Source organism: Emericellopsis atlantica (genome assembly GCF_019669845.1).
Source record: "Emericellopsis atlantica unplaced genomic scaffold F5Z01scaffold_22, whole genome shotgun sequence".
Taxonomy (NCBI): domain Eukaryota; kingdom Fungi; phylum Ascomycota; class Sordariomycetes; order Hypocreales; family Bionectriaceae; genus Emericellopsis; species Emericellopsis atlantica.
The window spans coordinates 436,313-455,039 of record NW_025764724.1 but is presented as its reverse complement, the minus strand read 5'-3'; the positions used below and the strand labels follow the sequence as shown (position 1 = coordinate 455,039).

Sequence of the window (18,727 nt, the reverse complement as noted above, 5' to 3'; positions counted from 1 at the left end):
CATAGAAGGATGCATGATTGTGGATTGGCTCTTAGATAATGTACCACAAGACCTGCTGCAATACCTAGAGATGTACACCTTTGGCTGTCTCGCAAATCACTTCAGCAACCCCAATGGGTCGTCCTGAATTACACCAAGGACACACCTGTGGACCAACTTCAGAACCGCTTCATGGGCAAGCTGTTAATCGATCCGAGAATGGGCCACCAGTTCAATCAGCACTACCTCACAGCATCTTTCCGCTAGATCCAACTTTACGATCCACACGCGACCCGAAAGATTGCGATTTCATGGACATGGACGCCATGTCTAATAGTAGGAGTGACAGAGCCGGCATGAATCATCGCGAACCATAGAACGGATCCAAGGGCAACTATACGAAGAAGATGTGGGACATGAGCCTACTCACGAAGGGCAACGACAGCCCGTAATAGAATCAAACTTCGGAGACGCTGAATTATCTATTGAGCTTGCCTAATCTTATTTCGCTTAGTTAAAGTATTTAAGAAACTAGGTTCGACTAGACTAGTCTCGCCTAAAATTGAATTTTACTATTTCCTATAAACATTTGACTATTATTGCCTTTATACTCGCGCGCGAATAGATCTATCTTTATCTTATACTAGATAGCTACCTCTAACGAATCTTAAATACTGAATCGTTATATTTAACGTAATAGCTATTTAATTATCTTATGATTATTCGCGTATTCTATTAACTAACTATTAGGATAGAGTAAGACCTTAAGGCTATACTAAGTAAATAATAGAAAGTTTATTATATAATTATTCATGTGATACTAAAAGAGGTTTACTAAGAGGATAGAGGACATACGATAATTAAAAGGCTATAAATTACAGCTCTTTAGAATAGTAAATAAGTAGTCTTCGTACACGTTACTATTTATCTTTTTCTTTTAATATTATTGTTCTTGAAGCTACCTGCCCCGAGGATAAATACATATACTATGTCGACGTCTCAATCCAGTGGACACTCAACTTCTCTTCGCACTATCCTCCTTCTTATTACCCTAGCAATCACTGGAGCTCTAGCTGGCGTCGTGGAGAGACAAGCCGGATGCAAGCACAAGCAATCTCCTGGTGCTCACGCTTCCTGCAGGGCCAGGGTTAACGCACGGGTTGATTGTCAGCCAACGGCACACACTGGCAATACACCCTGCTACAAACTTCAGCAATCGAATTATGTTGATGTCTGGCGTTATGCGGCCGGCGAGAAAGTTCGACACAACGACCAGATCAACGGGTATGTAACTCCTTCTTTATCCACTAAGAAATAACGAGCCCTCCTAACTAGATAACTTTTCATAGGGAATGGGCCCTTGTTGACCCCGATCCAATCTTCGATGCAGCTAAGACGGAATGCTGGATTCCGGTTCTTTACCTCGGTCGCTGTTACAGCTAGGCGCAGCGGATTTATCCTTGACTAACCTAACCGTGCACTATACGACAGTCAACGAAGCACCTAAGGATCAAGGTATCTTCAAAGCGATAAAAGTATGGAGGAGAAGAGAGCGCTCATGCGGGATTAAACATTCCCAAGCAACATGAAGGTTAGGGCGGGATTGACGAAGGCTGCACCTGCACTCGCCTCGTAGCCTTTAAAACTCGAAAAGAATTCCGCCTCGTTCTTATTTGATAGTAGTTAGCTTAATTAACTACGATATATCGTGACACGATGGCACAATGAGTTGCTCTAGAGTGTGGCCAAGGACGGAGACTAGTGAGTCTATATCCGCGTGTAGATTAATACCCTAGCTAATTAAGCCACCCAGTCTATAATAGAGGAGTGACTCAGGTTCGTAGGTAGCCCGTCAATACTTCTGAGCCCTTTTAGTAGTGCCTTGTTATGCATGTATCACATGATCCTCATCCGGGTCTTGGACTCTTTGTAAGATCCACCCGCCGCCAAGAGAGAATGAGAAATCCTTCCCGAAAATGACGTCGAAGGAGTCAAGATAGATTCAGGCAAATCGGTAATCAATAGTTCGGGTACAGCCGTTTATTCTCTCTATACAGCTTTGCTCCGTATTCATCAGAACGTTATCATCTTCAGCAGCATTCCGGTGTATCGACTCTTATCGAGGACGAAAATCAGAGCAATTCCATATTCATGTTCCTACCACCCGCCTCGAACATCCATCCAGACAATGGCTTCGCCAACATCCAGTCTTGTCCACCCTTTCCAGGTCTCCATCGCTCAATCCACTCTCGACGACTTGCAAACACGTCTTCGCTTAACCCGCTGGCCGGACAAGGAGACAGTCACCGATTGGTCTCAAGGTGTCCCGCTCGCGGCTATCCAAGACCTCTGCGAGCACTGGCAGACAAAATACGACTGGCGACGATGCGAAGCGCTGCTCAATTCGTATCCTCAGTTCACGGCGGCCATTGACGGGGTGGACATTTACTTCCTGCACATTCGGTCCAAGCATGAGAATGCTCTCCCTCTTGTGCTTACGCATGGCTGGCCTGGTTCCGTCCTGGAATTCAGGCACATAATCGACAAGCTCGTGGGCCCCGAGTCGGACGGCGGCTCTCCTGAAGATGCGTTTCACCTCGTCGTTCCAGCACTGCCGGGCTATGCCTTTTCTGGGAAGCCGACAGAGACTGGATGGGATTACCGTCGCACGGCGCGTGCATGGGCAACGCTGATGCAATATCTGGGCTATGCAGACGACGGATGGGTCGCCCAAGGCGGCGATTGGGGAGCTCATGTGGTCGCAAGTCTTGGTCACCAAGCACCGAGAGGATTGAAGAGCGTTCATTTCAACTCCATCTTCTTTGAACCCAAGGCAATTTTCGCTCGAACCAGCCTCTGAAGAGACATGCTAATCCTCTTGGCAGAAAGAAGTCCAGGTCCCGATCTCCGACACAAAGGGGGGGGAGCGAGCCATGTACCTGGAAGGCCGTCGAGATGCTGGTCACCGCGGCTACTCTTTGCAGCAGTCAACGAGACCGCAGACCATTGGCTACGGGCTTGCCGACTCACCGGTCGCCCAGGCGGCCTGGATGTATGAAAAATTCAGAGACTGGTCTCATAACGATGGCAATGTCGAGACCGTGTTTAGCAAAGACGAGATGCTCGACACGATCATGCTGTACTGGCTCTCCAATTCGGGCACATCCTCTGCTCGTTACTATTGGGAGTGCGAGTTCGACTCGACTGCCTGGCCGATCAACATACCGGTTGGCGTGAGTTGGTTTGGCGGCGATAATAGTTATGCTCCTAAGGAATGGTGTGAGCGGTATTACAGCAATATCGTGTATTGGAAGGAGACGGAAAGAGGCGGTCACTTTGCGGCGTGGGAGGTGCCCGAAGACTTTGTCGCGGAGATACGCCAGTGGCGAAGGAAGATCAGGTGAGAAGGCATACCTTAGACATAGTTTGAAGACTTTTATATATATACGCGTGATCGTGAGCAAGTCCTGAATGGAAGCCTTCGTCTGTGTCTTGGTTGCATATCGATGATACTAGGATTGACTATTGTCAAGGCTAGAGTGTCTTCATGGAACTTTGAGCTTTCGTCTACTCTGGAAGGAGACACGCTGCGAGGATAGTGCATAGTTTCCTTTGCACGAAGTACAACAGGACGCTGCGTTCTATAGAACGTCGATACTATTCTTGTTCACCACCTCTATCGCCCATCACGCTCCCAAATCGTAGAACACGCAGTGGCTCGTCCGGAAATTGTACAGGAAGCACAGCTGCGAGCCGCCCGTCTCGAACCTCGCTCTCCAGTTGGTCAACTGCTCCCGAATGTTGCCCACGTAATGCCTCTCCACGCCGCCTACCGATTCACTCAATCGCCGCCACTTATCCGGGCTTGAGAGCGGTGCGGCGCGGATGGCGTCCAAGACAGCATCTGAGATGCCCTCGACGGCCAGGATCGGCCCATCCGTATAGGAGCCCATGAGCGTTACCACCTCGGATTGCGCCTGCTCAACGACGGTGCGTCGATTGAACTTCTTGCTCTTGGTCTGGGCCGCCAGCACAAGCACTTCGCTTTCGCGCTTGCCTTCGCCGAAACCCATGTCTGCTGCCGAGTGCGGAGTGTGTGCCTTGATCTTACTGGCGCCTCTGGGATCCCGCTCTCTCATGTCAGCCCTCAGCCAAGATAGCAGTTGCGGTGCGGGCACGTCGGCATCAGGCACGTCCTTTCGACGCAGGCTCTTGATCTTGAGCATAGAATCTTGCTTGACGATGATGATCCACGAATATGAATCATCACGGTGTTTCGCCATTAGGTCCTCTGGTGACCGAGCATCCTGTGCCAGCTCAGCACTGATATCGTTCTGCCACAGCATCTGCAAAATGTCGTAACCCATGGAGTTGCGGACTGTTGCATTGAAGCTTGCAACGAGCGCGTCGCATCGGTTGGCGTCAAACATGCCCAAAGCTTCTTCCTCGCCCTTCTTGAGGAACGCCTTGCCTGCCTTGGGGACTTTGCAAAGTCTGTCCCAAGACAGACTGAAGCCAACTGCGTGTTTCTCCTGCAGCTGGCCCCCAATCTTGGGGCGCTGCTCCCGGATTAAGTTGTCGTAGCGCCCTCCAGCAGCAAAGACATCCTTCTTCTTGCGGTCGTAGATGCAGCTGAACAGTATGCCGCCTGTGTAAAAGTCCTCCTTGAAACTGCTCAGAGGGCTGATGTACAGTCGGACGCCAATGTTGAGACGCCTTGTGTATTCGACGACTTCTTTGAGGTGAGCAATGACAGACGATGCACGCTGAAACATGTCAGTGCCCTCGAATAGTGTCTTGAGCTTCGCAAAGGTCTGCTTGGGCGTGTCCCTGAAGTCGAAGCGCTGCAGCTCGTCCACACTCATTGCCGAAACCCCAACAGCTGGCGACCGCAGCTCGGCGCTAATCTTCTGCCAAGTCACCCCGTGAACGTTAAGTTTGGACAACTGTTCAGCCGCCGCTTTGTAGCAAAGGGGCTCCACGCCACAGTGCTCAAAGATGAGCCTCAGCAGATCGGAATGGCCAACCTGGAAGCACATCTGCGCTGGGTTCAGGGCCGGAAATATGTGAATGATCTCGTCGAGGACTTTTAGCACCTCCGCCTCATGCGATGCAAGGTGCAAGGTATTCGACGTCACAATGTCAAAGTCAACGGCGTTGAACTCCAGAGGCTGGCCACTGTCCTGCCTGTCACGATACACCGTGCCAAAACAAAATGTCTTCTGCACCGGTAAGGTGCTTGTCGACTTGGCCATCATCCGGGCATGGCTCATGGTAAGGTCGAACGGGAGCTGTAGCACTGTCCCATGTCGATCAAGCAGCTGAACGGCATTATCGCCATAGTGCGTCGAGCGTGGGAAGATGGAACTTCGTCGAGAAGGCAAAGCACCGTGACGACGGAAGATGGACGTCAGTCTCTGCTCCACTATATGCTGGTTTAGCAGCTCTTGGGGAGTCAACTCCACCGAGTTCAAGTCCCAAGCATAGTTTTTTGTCTTCTCAAGTGGACGGGCGAAGAGCGCCGACCGGATCTGGCCGTCGTAGGGAGAGTTGGGATCAGCCAGGCTGGCCATGGCCCGTGATATCGTCTCGCTCTGCATTGGCTCCGGCAGTTTGCCGCTTTTCAACAGGGCAGAGCTGGATGGTCGGTCCTTCGGATTATGACAGAGGAGGGATAGGACAATATCAACTTGGTTCTTATCGGGCGGTTGGAAGTCGGATGGCAGAGCAGGCTCAGCACGGCGCAGCCGCCCAATGACATCGGCCTTGTGCATCCCTACCATGGGAAGATAGCACATCTCGAATAAGATGATGCCAAGAGAGTACATCTACTATCGTTAGCTTATGAGCGGATTGGGTGTTTTGATGGTCCATACATCGACTTTGGTGCTATACACACCGTTGACAGCTGACCTGACCTCGGGCGCTGAATACGAAGCCGTGCCGATGCTCTTCGTCATGTCGTCCGTTTCGAACCCGTTCGCGAGGACCCTATCCACGGAAAACTGCCCACTGGTCGCCAGTCCAAAATCGCCGATCTTGACATTATCTGACCCGTCAGAATTGCTGATGAAGATATTCTCCGGCTTCAGGTCCCGATGGACAATGCTCAAGCTGTGGATGTGCGCCAGTCCTTCCAAAGTTTGCCTGAACAGCCGCCAGACTTCTTGGTTGTCCTTGTACAGATTACGGTTGATCAAGTCGCGCAGTGTCTGTGAAGTCATGGTCAGCTTCTCGTGGATTTTATACAGGAACTTGACCTACCCGCTTCTCGCAGTACTCCATCGAGATGTAGAGGACAGTCTTGAAAGGGCGCTGGAAACGCGAGGGGCGCCTGGTTCCCCGCTCCCGCAACGGCGAGACAGCGCGCTCGTCTGAGTCGTTTTCCTCCTCGGTGCTCTCGCCGTCATCCTCTTCGTCATCGTCATCTGAGTTGAAGTAGTCGTCGCCCTCTTCTTCTTCCGACTCATCATCATCGTAGCCGAACTGTACCCCTGCGTTAGACGAGATGAAATCCAAGCCGCCGGTGCTGGTATGAAATTGTATATCAATATCGCCAGACTCGGCAGCTTGAGAGCCTGAGATTCCCGTGTCTCCCGTGACACCTTCTGTTGATGTGAGGGTAGCGGTATCGCTACTTCCGGCATCTACAGCAACTTCCTCAACCCATGTGCTGTAGTAACGGACAACAGCCGGGTGACTAAGCCTCGAAAGAAGTCTGACCTCTTTCAAAACCTCTGTGAGGCTGTGCTGTGATCGCTGGGTGATCTTCTTGATTGCGTAGATATGGCCGTCAAGCTTCTGCCGAGCCTTGACGACTTCTCCAAACCCGCCTTTGCCTAGCCGGCCCTCCTCGATGAAGTCTTCTGCATAACGGGAAAATCCAGCGGGTCGCGACATGGAATCTCGTCGATTGCCGGGTGTGTGAGGCGTGCTTGACGTCGAAAGCATGGGCGTCCGCGGCAAGGAGTTGGTATGATCCTCTACCATAACAGGCGCGTCTGTTGCCAGGAACTCACTGGATCCCAACTCGAATGGGCGTGGCCTTTTCTGCTTTTCTTCTTTGAAAAAGCGTCCAACCAGCTCTTGCAAAGATCGCGAAAGTGGCAGAGAATCCATGAGATTCCTCGGCGAGGAGTATTGCCGCAGGATATTCGATCCGAAGATGAGCTCCACAAATACGATGCCAAAGTCCCATACGTCTGTCTTGTATGTGTACGGCGGTTTCGACACTCCGGCTATCTCAGGGGCCAGCCAATACGCGGACTTGGAAGATTCCAGGGTGGGCATGCCGCGCTTGGCTGCCATGTTGTGTATCTCTCTCTGATATCCTGCATCTGAGAGTTTCGGAATCGTGCCTGTAGGGCCACGGAAGAGCAAGACGTTACCCGAGTGAATATCACCGTGGACGATGTTCTTGTTGTGCAGGAAATTCAAGGCATCTAGCAAGTCCCTGGTCCAGGATCGCACCTTGCCAAGCTCAATGCCGGGTGAATCGGCCAGGTATTCTTCCAAGGAACCTCTGTCAGCCAGAGGCGTCAAGACGCTGATCCTCCACGAAAGAGAGGGTAGAGAGTCCACGGTGGTGCTGCTCTCGACCTTGAAATCCAAAACCTCAACGAGGTGCGCATGCTTCACCTTGGACTGCTTCAGATCCTGCAATCGAGACTCGAGCGTCTGGAGTTGCTTTTTGAAGTCTTTCGACTCCTTGCTCACATTCGGGCGGAGGATAGCCTGTTTCAAGGCCATCACGTGTCGTCCTGGCCCTTGCGTAAATACCGGTCGCACGCTGTATACGGTAGAGACTGGGCCCGGTATAGGGTCATCCTTGTCAGTGACGGCGAGGAACGATATGGGATCGCCCTTCTTGTCCGTGGTATGGCAGTACTGGTCGAATTCGAGAGTCTCTGAGGCCGAGGGGCTGTTGTCGGATGGCCCTTGGGAGTGTCCATTAGACTGTCGTCCCAGCCTGAACTCCTTTGCAGTTTGCGCTTTCCGGTCAATCTCCTTTTGCAGCATTGCAGCCATTACGCGCTCCTCTTCTTTGTTCTGCTCGTCCTTTTCGCGCTGTTCCTGCTCCTTCTTCTCCTTTGCCGCAGTGGCCAGTTGGGCCTCGTGACGTTCACGCTCCACCTCCAGAGACGGCAGGTCCTTACCATCAGCCTTCTTCTGGGCGGCATCATCGAGAATCTCACGAATGCCATCCACAATCTGCATAATCATGGCTTCGCCATCTCCAGCAAGGATCTTGGGCTGGGTTTCGAGGAACTTTTGAAGCTTGAACCTGATGACCTCGCGGAGGTGTCCATGATTCCGTGGGCTGATGATAGGTGGCGACTTGGGATAGGACGCATTCATAACAAATCTCAGTGTCAGTGAGAAGTCTTCATCAATCGTTGACCTGATATGGATATCAAAGGTAGGCTCCGTTTTCTAACACATCGGTTAGTCCGCGTGTTACCGACAGGGACATGGATAGATGGGTATGCATACCTTCCACGCACTCTGTTCGCCGGTATGATCCACAAAGTCATCAGCGTAGATTGCTTCGAGAGCCAGAAGTTCATCTTTCTGAATCTCGGACAGGTCTATCCTGGCCGTGTCGGTGGACTTGGTGGGCTTGAGCCCCGGAAAGCTTGTGTTGTCATGTTCGGTTGGGGTCTTGTTGGGCGAAGTCGTCCAAGCGCTAGATGCATTTGCATTCCACGCCATGTTTGCGTGAGGTCCCACAAAGTATCACAGCCGCAGCCGTGAACTTACTGGGAGGAACTCATGGTCACGACTTGACCGTGGTTGATTTTATGAGAGTTGTTGGAGATTGAGGATGGTGACAAGGATAAAAAGGCGGCTCTAGTGACGCTGCCACGCTGGGCAAGCATACGCTAGCTGCCTTACCTGCCTGGCCTTTGGCGGGGCCGACTCGAAGGCGGTGACGGATCCACAACTCCACGCCGCAATCGCACTATGCGTAGCTTACAAAGAGCATGAGCCTGCCAGCCTGGCATAGTTGCGTGTACGGTTACTCACTGCGGGGCCAATGCAGAAGCAATATCCCGGTGCTTTTGTTGCTTAATATTATTTGCTTCGTTTTCCCACATTGTCAGCGTCTCTAATTTGGCATTCACAACACAGCAGTATGACACAAAGTCTTGGTGTCAAAATTGATTTTACTTTACACTAGATACTTTTGATGTTGTCTTTCCAGCGTGTCTTCAAAAATACTTTAGTAGAAGCTATGTTAATACTGATAATATGGACCTCATGTACTGAGTTCATCTGGTGGAAGCTCCGCATCATAACGAGGGTGATGAAATCTACGTACACGGGCTTCGGGACCGGGTTCCAATGTCCTGTTGACCATGAGAGCAGGGGTAGGCTCAAGGAACGTATCCACTTCACCGTCTTGAACGTGCCTGTTCGAAAAGGGAAGTAAACACAAACATTGAAGCCGCGCACCAACGCCCCTCACACCACAAGACCAAAGCATAATAAACCGCCATTGTTCAGACCCATGAGAATTTTACCATACCGATAAAGCGACAAGGCTGCAAGTTTGGTCGTAAATCATACGAACCAGCGCCATGTTGGGCTGGATGCTCAAGCGCGGCGAGACTGCTGCAAACGCGCCAGACGAAGGTGCGCGCGCGCTGTGGTGCACTCCGGAAACTGTGCGATGCTGACGACGTGTCCCCAGATAATACATTGGCAGATATCCCAGATACTCCTGCACCTGTCTTCGCAGCACGCGCCTTCAAGAGTGCTATCTTCGGCGCGCAACCTCGCGAGGCGCCCCGATCGCGACAGCCCAGGACCGCTGCAGCACCCGAAGGCTCGCAGACACCACCCGCGAAGCCGCAAGGGATATTGCTCACTCCTGGCACCGGGGCGAACCGACCAAAGCGCGTATCATTTGGACGAGACGTCAAGAACACGCAGGGCTCCACGGGACCCAAAGCACACGAAACAAAGCGCACGAGGTTGAACGAAGCCCTGGAAAAAGCACGCCAGAAGAAGGTCGCTGCTACCAATAAGAGAACGACAACGGTAGCGGCGCCTGTCCCCGCCGCTCCGAGTTCGCAAACCAATGTACCCGATGACGATGATTGGGAAGAGGAAGTGAACTCGTCTGCCGACGAGGAGAACCTTTGCCAACATGACATCACGTTGGACCTAAACGAGCCGCACTCTTCATCGGGCAGATACTGGAAGGAGGAGTTTGAGAAATACCACCAAGAAGCCAAGGCGGAACTGGCCAAGCTTCTTAAGTACAAGCAATTGGCCAAGTCGTACGCCCAGCAAAAAGATGCGGAGGCCGTCGAGCTCGCAGAAAAGCTTCGGGATGAGCAGGCGAAGGTCATCAGCATGGAACAGTTGATCGCGGAGAATGCATCGGAAATTGTCTCGAAACATACGAATGCAGAGGAAGCTTCGGCTGAGATGGTCCAAAAGCTCTCCAAGGAGACAGCCCTTGCCGACCAGTACAGGGAGCGCGTCCAGGAGCTGGAAGATCAGCTGGAGGACTTCTTGCAGGACAAGGAGGATGACAATGATGAAAAGGCTCGGCGGCGAAAGCAGGTGGGTCTGTCGCCACGAGCTCAAAAAACGCTGCTGGAAACCCAACGCGAGCTGCAAAAGGCTAGATTGCAGGCCAAAGAGACCAAGAGTCTACGAGAGCAGGTGTTGTCCTTGAAGGAACAGCTCAAGGCTGCGGAGAAACGCGCTTCGAAGACCGAGACAGAACATCGCGACAAAGAGAGTGAATCGACAAAGACCAAGGACCTGAGAGATCAGCTCCGTGAGGCCAAGGCTGAGAACAGGGAGAAGGACAGGGAATTGGCAAAGCTCAAATCAGAATTTGAGCAGTATCGCCAGGACACGCAACACCACGATGACGACTCCAAAGCCGTTTTGGAGCGCGCCCACGCCAAAATTGCAGAGCTGAGGAAAGAACTTCGTGCGGCGAAATCTGCGAACAGCGACCACGGCAAGCCACAGACAAAAGCACTGACTGAAAAGCACAGCGCGCCCAACCATGCCGTGGTGTCTACCACCGACACGCTGCACACCACGGCTACAGGCCGCCTCAACCATCGTACTTTGGACAAAGGGAAAACATCAGGATCACCGAGGAAAGCATCGGCAGGGGGCCAACGCACTTTACGGGACCAGTTCCACGAAGATGACGACGACGTGGCCGAACCCAAGATGTCAGGCGCTCTGGGTGAACGACCAGACCTGGAAAGGCCTAAGTGGCAGCCCTTCGTACCCAGGTCGCCGCGCAACCGTGACTATCTTGGCGAAGATGTTGCAAAGCGCCTAGAACATGGTGGCGTCACGCCGGTGGCTGTCAGGTCCTCAAGTAACATGGACGCAGATCTCTCAGCTCTAGCCAAGGTGACCTCTAGAGCAGGTCGAGACACGCGTCAGGACGAGGTCACGGAGACTATGGACCTGAAGAACCGTATGGTGCAGCTTGACCATCCCGAGCTGAAGAGGCACAAGAGCACGAAGCTTGACGCAAGGACAACAGAGGATACAGGCAAGAGCAAGCTCCCCCCTGATCGTCGCGCAGCGGCCATGGCCAAGATTGAGCAGAGGCGAGCAGAGAAGCTGAGGGCGCGAGCACGCATGGGAGGCAATGACAAGGAAAACGTTGTACCATCATGAATCAGCTGGGGAGATTGATATGTGTTCTTTTTCTAAGCGAGGCGTTCCGTTGATTCCAGAAAATATCGATTGTCGTGCGAATATTCAGTACTCGGTAGTAGTGGTAGCAGCGTGCGTATCGCACTGATGGCGGCCAATCCACATTTTTGAATCCAGCCTTATCAAGTCAAGGCCCCCCAAACCATCACTTGTACACCTCATGGCCGCGCACAATGTGGCAGAAATCCAGGACGAGATTGGCATCCTCGAAGCGCGTCTTCGAGATGCCAGGAAACGCCTTGAAAATGTCCAATTGACCGATACGCAAGGCGCAGTCGACAGAGACTCGGCCACTACAAACAACGCAGCAGCGAGCTCGCCCAACATTGCCCCAGGACTCGGCTCACATACACACTTTCTCCTGCTTCTCTCCGACTCTCAATTGCCCCTGGGGTCGTTCGCCTTTAGCAGTGGCTTGGAGTCCTACCTCGCCCACACGCCACCGCGCACAGCATCCTTCTCATCCAGCTTTCTACCCTCGTCCATCTCGTCCATGGCATCTACAACACTGCCATTCGTTCTGGCCGCACACCGATCACCACAAGAGCTGGCGGAGTTAGACGATCAGCTCGACGCGGCAATTGTGTGCACCGTGGGCAGGAGGGCGAGCGTCGCCCAGGGTCGGGCACTGCTGGGCATTTGGGAGCGGTCTTTTCGCGGTACAGTGACCGGTGACGGGCAGGTGCTGAAGGACTTCTCGACTCTGCTGCGGGAAAGCCAGGGCCAGGATGTGCCGCTCGTCTCTGCCCATCTAGCGCCGCTTTTTGGTGTCATCTGCGCCCTTGTGGGCATGAGCCTGCGACAGACGGCGTACGTCTTCATGCTGAGTCACGTCAAGGCATTGGTGTCGGCGGCGGTGCGGGCGAGCATGTTCGGCCCCTACCAGGCGCAGAAAGTACTAGCGAGTGCGCAGGTCCAGCGGCTGATTGACGTGGTCATTGACAGGGAGTGGAACACGGCAGTGGAGGATGCTGGGCAGGCTACGCCGATGATGGACCTGTGGATTGGGAGGCACGAGGTCTTGTACTCAAGAATATTCAACAGCTAGTTGCTCTTGATGATGGTATCATTAAATATGTACATGTTCTAAACCTCAATCACTGTCGCTGTCATAGGCTACCAATGGCCCTGCGGCTGCTTGCGGTTTCGCAGCCACTGCCACCTTGGCCTTGTTGAGCGCCGCCAGGGTACTGCTCGAGAAGATCCCTCCTGGTTGTTGTTGCTGCTGTTGCTGCTCTTGTGGCGGTTGTTCGGTTTCTTCCGCAGTTGGAGTGTCGTCTGCCTGGCCATTCTCCAACATGGGAGGTTCTTGGTATTCCATGGCGAACCCTTCTCGTCCCATGGGGTTGACTGCGTTGGCGCCTCGAGCAAAGTGCACTTCGTCCGGTGCTTCGTAACCTTCAAGTCCGTAGCTGCTTTCGATTTTCCTCCTCTTTCTCGCCTCGGGATCTTTGCCCTCAATCTCTGCCACGAATTCCGCAGGTAGTGCGCGTCGGATCGCATCGGCCGCTTGTTCTTCGATTCGTCGCGCCTCGCGGGCTTGGGCCATGGGGTTCGGGTCGGCGGTTGCCCAGCGTACGTTGAGGACTTCGTCCGAGTCGAGTGATTGATGCGCCATGGCCTCTTTGGCGAATTGTGCGTTCGCTTCGTTGGTATATGTGATGAAAGCCACACCGCGGCTGTTCAGGACGCGAGCTACCGAAATGTTAGCATGTTGTTGGTCAACATTAGGCTGGAGAAACACTTACTGCGCTCGATAGGCCCCCATTCGGCGAAATGCCTGGCCACAATCTCCTCAATGTCGTCCGTGACGTGTATCCTCCCCACGTACACCGTGCGATTCTGGCGCATGAAACTTCCCACACCACCCATGTCATCGCGGTAGTCGGAGTGCTTGTCGCGCCCAAAGCAGTCGACGTTGGGGTTGAACATGTCAAAGGGGCCTGGCAAGCGATGTAGGTACGAGCAGTCCTGGCCCTTTGTACAAATACCCCGCGCAAAGTGCAGGCAGAAGTAGCTCCCGTTGACAGCGTCCGCCTTGGTGTAGCCACTGTCCTTTGCGATGTTGCACCGGCCCTTGGCTTTGGTTTGCGATAGGTATTTGTCCTCGCGATCGCCTCCCGCCCACTTGTTATACCAAATGTTGAAAATTGTGCCAGTCTGTGGCGGCGGCTCGGACGTGAGCTCGTCGGGATCCATTTGCACGCGCGCGGGTCGCTTCTTTTTGCGGATGATCTTCTTGACCTTCTTCTCTGTTGGCGCGGCGACCTCGGTATTTGTCGTGGTGAGCGCCATATTCTGTTCTTCCTCTTGCTCCACGGGGACCTGGGCCGCCGTGGCCTGGTCTATCACGTCTGTCATTGTGGGTGGTGAATCGTTGTGGGTGGATGTTTGATGCTAATGAACTTTGGCCACCGTCGAGACGACGGGTCCCAGAAATGTTGGTCGCGACGAACCAAAAGCGGTAGGCGGTCAGCAGCCACAAGCGATGTCATTCGCCCCCACCGCGGAATTCTGCCGCCACCATGAAATCGCATCGCTTCAGCAATTGACCCCACGTAAATTCATTGAGAGCAGGCATCGGTCATCACGCTGTGGAACGTCCAGTTTGTGCTGTCAAGTCGCTTCTTTAGGTATCCGCATAGTGCTAGGGCACTCGAGCTGGCAAGATGGTCAACATTACGGAGAAGATCAAGGAGTATGCGGCACTCAAGCATCCCGACCGAGGAGCAAAGCACTGACGATGTTCATCAGGATTGAGGAGGAGATGCGAAGGACCCAGAGTAGGTGTGATCACTGTCTGTGCTGTTTTCGGGATGTTCACCCTTGGAAATGGCACGTGGTGAGTCGTACAGTATACGGAAGCTAACTTTTGACAGAGAATAAGGCGACTGGTAAATTCGATTGTTCCGATATCTGCTTGGCTCTGCTAACGATATGAAGAATACCATCTTGGTCTGCTGAAAGGGTATGTCGTTGTGTCTTTTGTCGCAATGGAAGCGCCGCTCTAACGGTGACCAGAAAACTCGCTCGGCTGAGAGCCCAACTTCTTGAGCCAGCGGCTGGTGCAGGCAGCGGTGGCGGCGCGGGCTTTGATGTGAGCAAAAGTGGCGATGCACGTATATCTCTCGTCGGCTTCCCATCCGTGGGAAAGTCGACATTCCTGTCCAAAGTCACAAAGACAAGGTCAGAAGTTGCCTCGTACGCTTTCACAACCCTGACAGCCATTCCGGGTGTCCTTGAGTATGGCGGTGCGGAGATTCAACTGCTCGATCTACCAGGTATCATCGAGGGCGCTGCCGAGGGAAAGGGACGAGGTCGCCAGGTCATTTCGGCGGCGAAGACAAGCGACATGATTCTCATGATTTTAGACGCGACCAAGCGTGCCGAGCAAAGAGCGTTACTAGAAGCTGAGTTGGAAGCCGTTGGCATTCGCTTGAACTGCGAGCCCCCGTGCGTCTCTTTGCATGAGCTGTATCATTGAGAAACCGGCTGACACGAAGCAGGAACATCTATCTAAAGCAAAAGAAGGCTGGTGGTATGAAGATCACCTTCCAGACGCCCCCGAAGAACCTCGACGAGCGTGCAGTGTCCGGCGTCCTACGAGACTACAAGATGCTCAACTGCGAAGTGCTTGTGCGCGACGAGAATGCGACCATTGACGATTTCATCGATGTCATTATGAAAGATCACCGCAAGTACATCAAGTGCCTATATGTCTACAACAAGATCGACGGTGTGTCGCTCGACTTCCTGGACTCTCTCGCCCGCGAGCCACAGACTGTGGTAATGAGTTGCGAGATGGATCTGGGTCTCCAAGACGTGGTGGAGAGATGCTGGAAGGAGCTGGCCCTCATCCGGATCTACACCAAAAGGAAGGGGGCAGAACCCGACTTCTCAGAAGCGCTGATTGTCCGGCGAGACAGCACCGTGGAGGATGTCTGCGACCGTATTCACCGGACGCTGAAGGATACGTTCAAGTATGCGCTTGTATGGGGAGCCAGCGCGCGACACATTCCTCAAAGAGTGGGATTAAGCCATCCCGTGGCAGACGAGGATGTCATTCACATAGTCAGCGCTTGGAGAGCATAGATGGTAGGAAAACACAAAAGGAATCAATTCTACACGAATGACTGAATGTAAAACCCCCAAGTCCCACCACATCATGTCATGTTGTGGGGTGTTAAACCTGTGCAAACAACCCTATACGCCCAGTTGGAAAACTCATTCATCTGGTGCGCCGACGCCAAATGCCCAAATACATATTGTGAGGAAGGAAGCCGAGACACGACGCAGTAATACAATTGTTGAAAGCCAGAGCCTGCTGGATATGGCCGATCATGGCTTAGACGGAGGTGCACCGAGGGCGCTGCCTTCGCTTTGTAGCCTCTTCTTGCTTGCTTGTGCGAAGAGTGAACGGGGCTTGGCTCTGTGACACGATTAGTACATGTATCGATACGGTAGAGGGACCTTCGAGGGTCGACTAACTTGGCGATGTGCTTGTTGCGCAGTGCGTTGATCTTGGAAGAGCAAGGGCTCATGATGTTGTCCGAAGGAGATACATATTGCTGCGAGCTGGAGACATAGTTAGCATGACGAGCCTGTGTTTTGCCCATGGCTTGGGGAAGGGGAAACGTACGGCTCTGCCATCTTTGACTGGAACATTTGACGGTGATACTCCATGTTCTTCACGTTTTCGCCAGCAACAACGGGCTGCTGCTCAATGGGCGCATTAATGTCCCTCTCGCCGAGAATTGTGGAAGACATTTTCTTCTTCTGTGTGGTTTATGCTCGAGTAACTGAAGTCGGTTGAATGCTGGATGCTGAAAGCTAAGCGCAGTAGAGTGGACGTGAGAGGTTTGGACGCGTATTGCTTGCGAGTGACAGATGCGAGTGTGGTATGTCAAAATCAATGGCGGGTTCACAACTTTTAACGGCAGTGTGCAGATGACGTTCCTCCACAGCAGGGTTGAGTTTGAGTGGTTGCAGGGGTGGCACTTTGTAAACGGGTTGTGGTGTCTGTCGTTGTCGGGGCAACGCATGACGAGGAATGCACCACGTCGCCACGTTGGGCACCGAGGAGCGTGAGGATCAAAGTTGGAATGCGACCAAGCCTACATCGACATGATTCACGATAAACAGCGACAGCGCATCGCCTAGTCGACCAGGTGATGGAGCGACATGCACCTCGAGTCGCAGGTTTTCCTCCGAATGGGGTGTTTGCAAGTCCAGGGCAGCAGGGCCTCTGTACGTACTAATGCTACTGAGCTAACCAAAATGTGACTTTGTGCGCTCAAGTGCTGCTAGCAACAGTCGTTATACACTGAACATCCACCTCAGATCTTGGCCCTGGTGATATTCGTACCCGGCTGTGCGCTGGAAGCTTTCCAGATCTTCATCAGCTCCTCCGTCTTGGTCGCTTGCCACTTGATGTGCTCCGTGACCTCCTTGCCCCTCTTGTTCTCGTTGCGTCCCATCTGCTGCAGATGCACCTCGTCAGGGCCGTCAGCCAGCCTGAGTGTGCGGATGCCAGCCCACATGCTGGCGAGGGGGGTATCCTGGCAGACACCAGCACCACCAAACGACTGCACGGCGCGGTCAATGACCGCCAGAGCAGTCTGGGGGATGAGAACCTTGGCCTCCGCAATTTCCTTGAGGGCCTTCTTCGGGCCGTGCACATCCATCTGTATGGCAGCGTTGAGGACAATCAGGCGTGCGGCGTCGATCTCCATGCGTGACTTGGCGATCCATTCGAGGATCACGCCGTGCTCGCGAAGTTGCTTGCCGAACGGCTTCTTGCGGTCGTCGTTGACGCGCATCAGCATCCAGTCGAGAGCGCGCTCAGACTGCTTCTGTCAGCTTTGACCCATACTGAGTCACAGTGATACTTACAGCACCAATACTGCGCATGGCGTGGTGGATGCGGCCGGGTCCCAGACGACCCTGGATAATCTCGAAGCCTCGTCCTTCGCCGAGGACCATGTTGCTGGCAGGCACGCGGACGTTGGTGAAAGTGATGTGTCCATGTCCATGAGGGGCATCGTCGTAACCGTAGACCTTAAGCATGCGGTGGATCTTCATGCCAGGTGTATCAGCCGGCACGAGGATGACGGACTGCTGCTGGTAGGGATCCTTGTTGTTGGGATCACTCTTGCCCATGACAATGTAAATGCTGCATCTCGGGTCGCCAGCACCGCTCGACCACCATTTGCTGCCGTTCAAGACGTATTCGTTCCCTTCCTTGCGGATGCTGAGCTCAATGTTGGTCGCATCGGAACTCGCGACATCTGGCTCGGTCATGAGGAACGCAGAGCGAATCTTGCCCTCCATCAGCGGCTTGAGCCACTGCTGTTTTTGCTGCTCGTTGCCATACTTGGCGAGAACCTCCATGTTGCCCGTATCGGGGGCAGCGCAGTTGCACGCCTCGCTGGCGGAGCGAGATCGGCCAAGCCACTCAGCCATCAAGCCGTACTCGAGGTTGGTCCATCCCGGGGACTCCTTGTAGTGACCCTTGGGTAGGAACATGTTCCATAGGCCGAGTTTCTGGGCCTTGGCCTTGAGATCCTCAATGATCGCAGGGTGGGCGTTCCATCGCGCGTCGCCCTCACCGACCTGGGCCTCGAGAACTGGATCCGCACTGCCATAGTCAGCGACAGCTCCCAGACGAGATCATCGGTCTCATTAGCTTACGGAATGCACTCCTCCTCCACAAACTTGGCAACCACGTCCAAGGCGGCCTTGGCCTTGTCGCTTACGCGATCGGAGACCTAATTACAAACCATGTCAGCGACTGTCGGTAAGAGGAGGAAGCACGTCACCACCCTCACTCACAATAATGGGGATTCTAGCCGACATGATGAAGCTCGCGACAACTTTGTATTGCTTTGCGAGTGAGAGAGGAGGTAATACGGAGGGAAGTTGTGAGTTTTAGTCTCCAAAATCCTCCGCAGATCAAGCCAGTCTATCCGGGGATGAGGAGGATCCGAGGATGGAGCCGAGGTTCGATGGGGAGCGGCAAGCTACGCAATCGGGGTTCGACTCC

At 53.3% G+C, this 18,727-nt stretch overlaps 8 protein-coding genes across 8 annotated transcripts; 4 read left to right on the top strand and 4 right to left on the bottom strand.

The window, feature by feature from the left end:
- Positions 1–894: 894 nt before the first annotated feature.
- On the top strand, positions 895–1,795 carry F5Z01DRAFT_243411 (uncharacterized protein). The gene is made up of 2 exons (XM_046258423.1): positions 895–1,263; positions 1,329–1,795. The coding sequence occupies exons 1-2, from the start codon at positions 968–970 to the stop codon at positions 1,420–1,422; spliced, it is 390 nt and encodes a 129-aa protein (XP_046116274.1). The 5' UTR covers positions 895–967; the 3' UTR covers positions 1,423–1,795.
- F5Z01DRAFT_243412 (Alpha/Beta hydrolase protein) lies at positions 1,796–3,524 on the top strand. The gene is made up of 2 exons (XM_046258424.1): positions 1,796–2,812; positions 2,865–3,524. The coding sequence occupies exons 1-2, from the start codon at positions 2,168–2,170 to the stop codon at positions 3,381–3,383; spliced, it is 1,164 nt and encodes a 387-aa protein (XP_046116273.1). The 5' UTR covers positions 1,796–2,167; the 3' UTR covers positions 3,384–3,524.
- A 141-nt stretch (positions 3,525–3,665) lies between these two features.
- F5Z01DRAFT_626102 (kinase-like domain-containing protein) lies at positions 3,666–8,691 on the bottom strand (the record flags this gene model as incomplete). The annotated part of the gene is made up of 4 exons (XM_046261461.1): positions 3,666–5,807; positions 5,856–6,191; positions 6,244–8,412; positions 8,473–8,691. 4 exons carry the CDS (start codon positions 8,689–8,691, stop codon positions 3,666–3,668), a joined length of 4,866 nt encoding a protein of 1,621 aa, XP_046116272.1.
- Positions 8,692–11,746: 3,055 nt separating this feature from the next.
- On the top strand, positions 11,747–12,767 carry F5Z01DRAFT_243378 (uncharacterized protein). Its single transcript, XM_046258422.1, has one exon. It carries the CDS (start codon positions 11,846–11,848, stop codon positions 12,731–12,733), a length of 888 nt encoding a protein of 295 aa, XP_046116271.1. The 5' UTR covers positions 11,747–11,845; the 3' UTR covers positions 12,734–12,767.
- Positions 12,731–14,075, bottom strand: F5Z01DRAFT_661573 (uncharacterized protein). Its single transcript, XM_046263894.1, has 2 exons — positions 13,434–14,075; positions 12,731–13,380 (listed from the first exon to the last, which is right to left on the bottom strand). The coding sequence occupies exons 1-2, from the start codon at positions 14,044–14,046 to the stop codon at positions 12,779–12,781; spliced, it is 1,215 nt and encodes a 404-aa protein (XP_046116270.1). The 5' UTR covers positions 14,047–14,075; the 3' UTR covers positions 12,731–12,778.
- Positions 14,076–14,129: 54 nt separating this feature from the next.
- On the top strand, positions 14,130–15,816 carry F5Z01DRAFT_661572 (TGS domain-containing protein). The gene is made up of 6 exons (XM_046263893.1): positions 14,130–14,383; positions 14,440–14,468; positions 14,565–14,579; positions 14,629–14,653; positions 14,707–15,138; positions 15,192–15,816. Exons 1-6 carry the CDS (start codon positions 14,355–14,357, stop codon positions 15,775–15,777), a joined length of 1,116 nt encoding a protein of 371 aa, XP_046116269.1. The 5' UTR covers positions 14,130–14,354; the 3' UTR covers positions 15,778–15,816.
- On the bottom strand, positions 15,817–16,688 carry F5Z01DRAFT_752191 (uncharacterized protein). The gene is made up of 3 exons (XM_046267069.1): positions 16,325–16,688; positions 16,174–16,260; positions 15,817–16,114 (listed from the first exon to the last, which is right to left on the bottom strand). Exons 1-3 carry the CDS (start codon positions 16,450–16,452, stop codon positions 16,024–16,026), a joined length of 306 nt encoding a protein of 101 aa, XP_046116268.1. The 5' UTR covers positions 16,453–16,688; the 3' UTR covers positions 15,817–16,023.
- Positions 16,689–16,693: 5 nt separating this feature from the next.
- F5Z01DRAFT_661566 (acyl-CoA dehydrogenase domain-containing protein) lies at positions 16,694–18,710 on the bottom strand. Its single transcript, XM_046263892.1, has 4 exons — positions 18,517–18,710; positions 18,376–18,452; positions 17,578–18,322; positions 16,694–17,531 (listed from the first exon to the last, which is right to left on the bottom strand). Exons 1-4 carry the CDS (start codon positions 18,538–18,540, stop codon positions 17,022–17,024), a joined length of 1,356 nt encoding a protein of 451 aa, XP_046116267.1. The 5' UTR covers positions 18,541–18,710; the 3' UTR covers positions 16,694–17,021.
- Between the last annotated feature and the right edge of the window lie 17 nt (positions 18,711–18,727).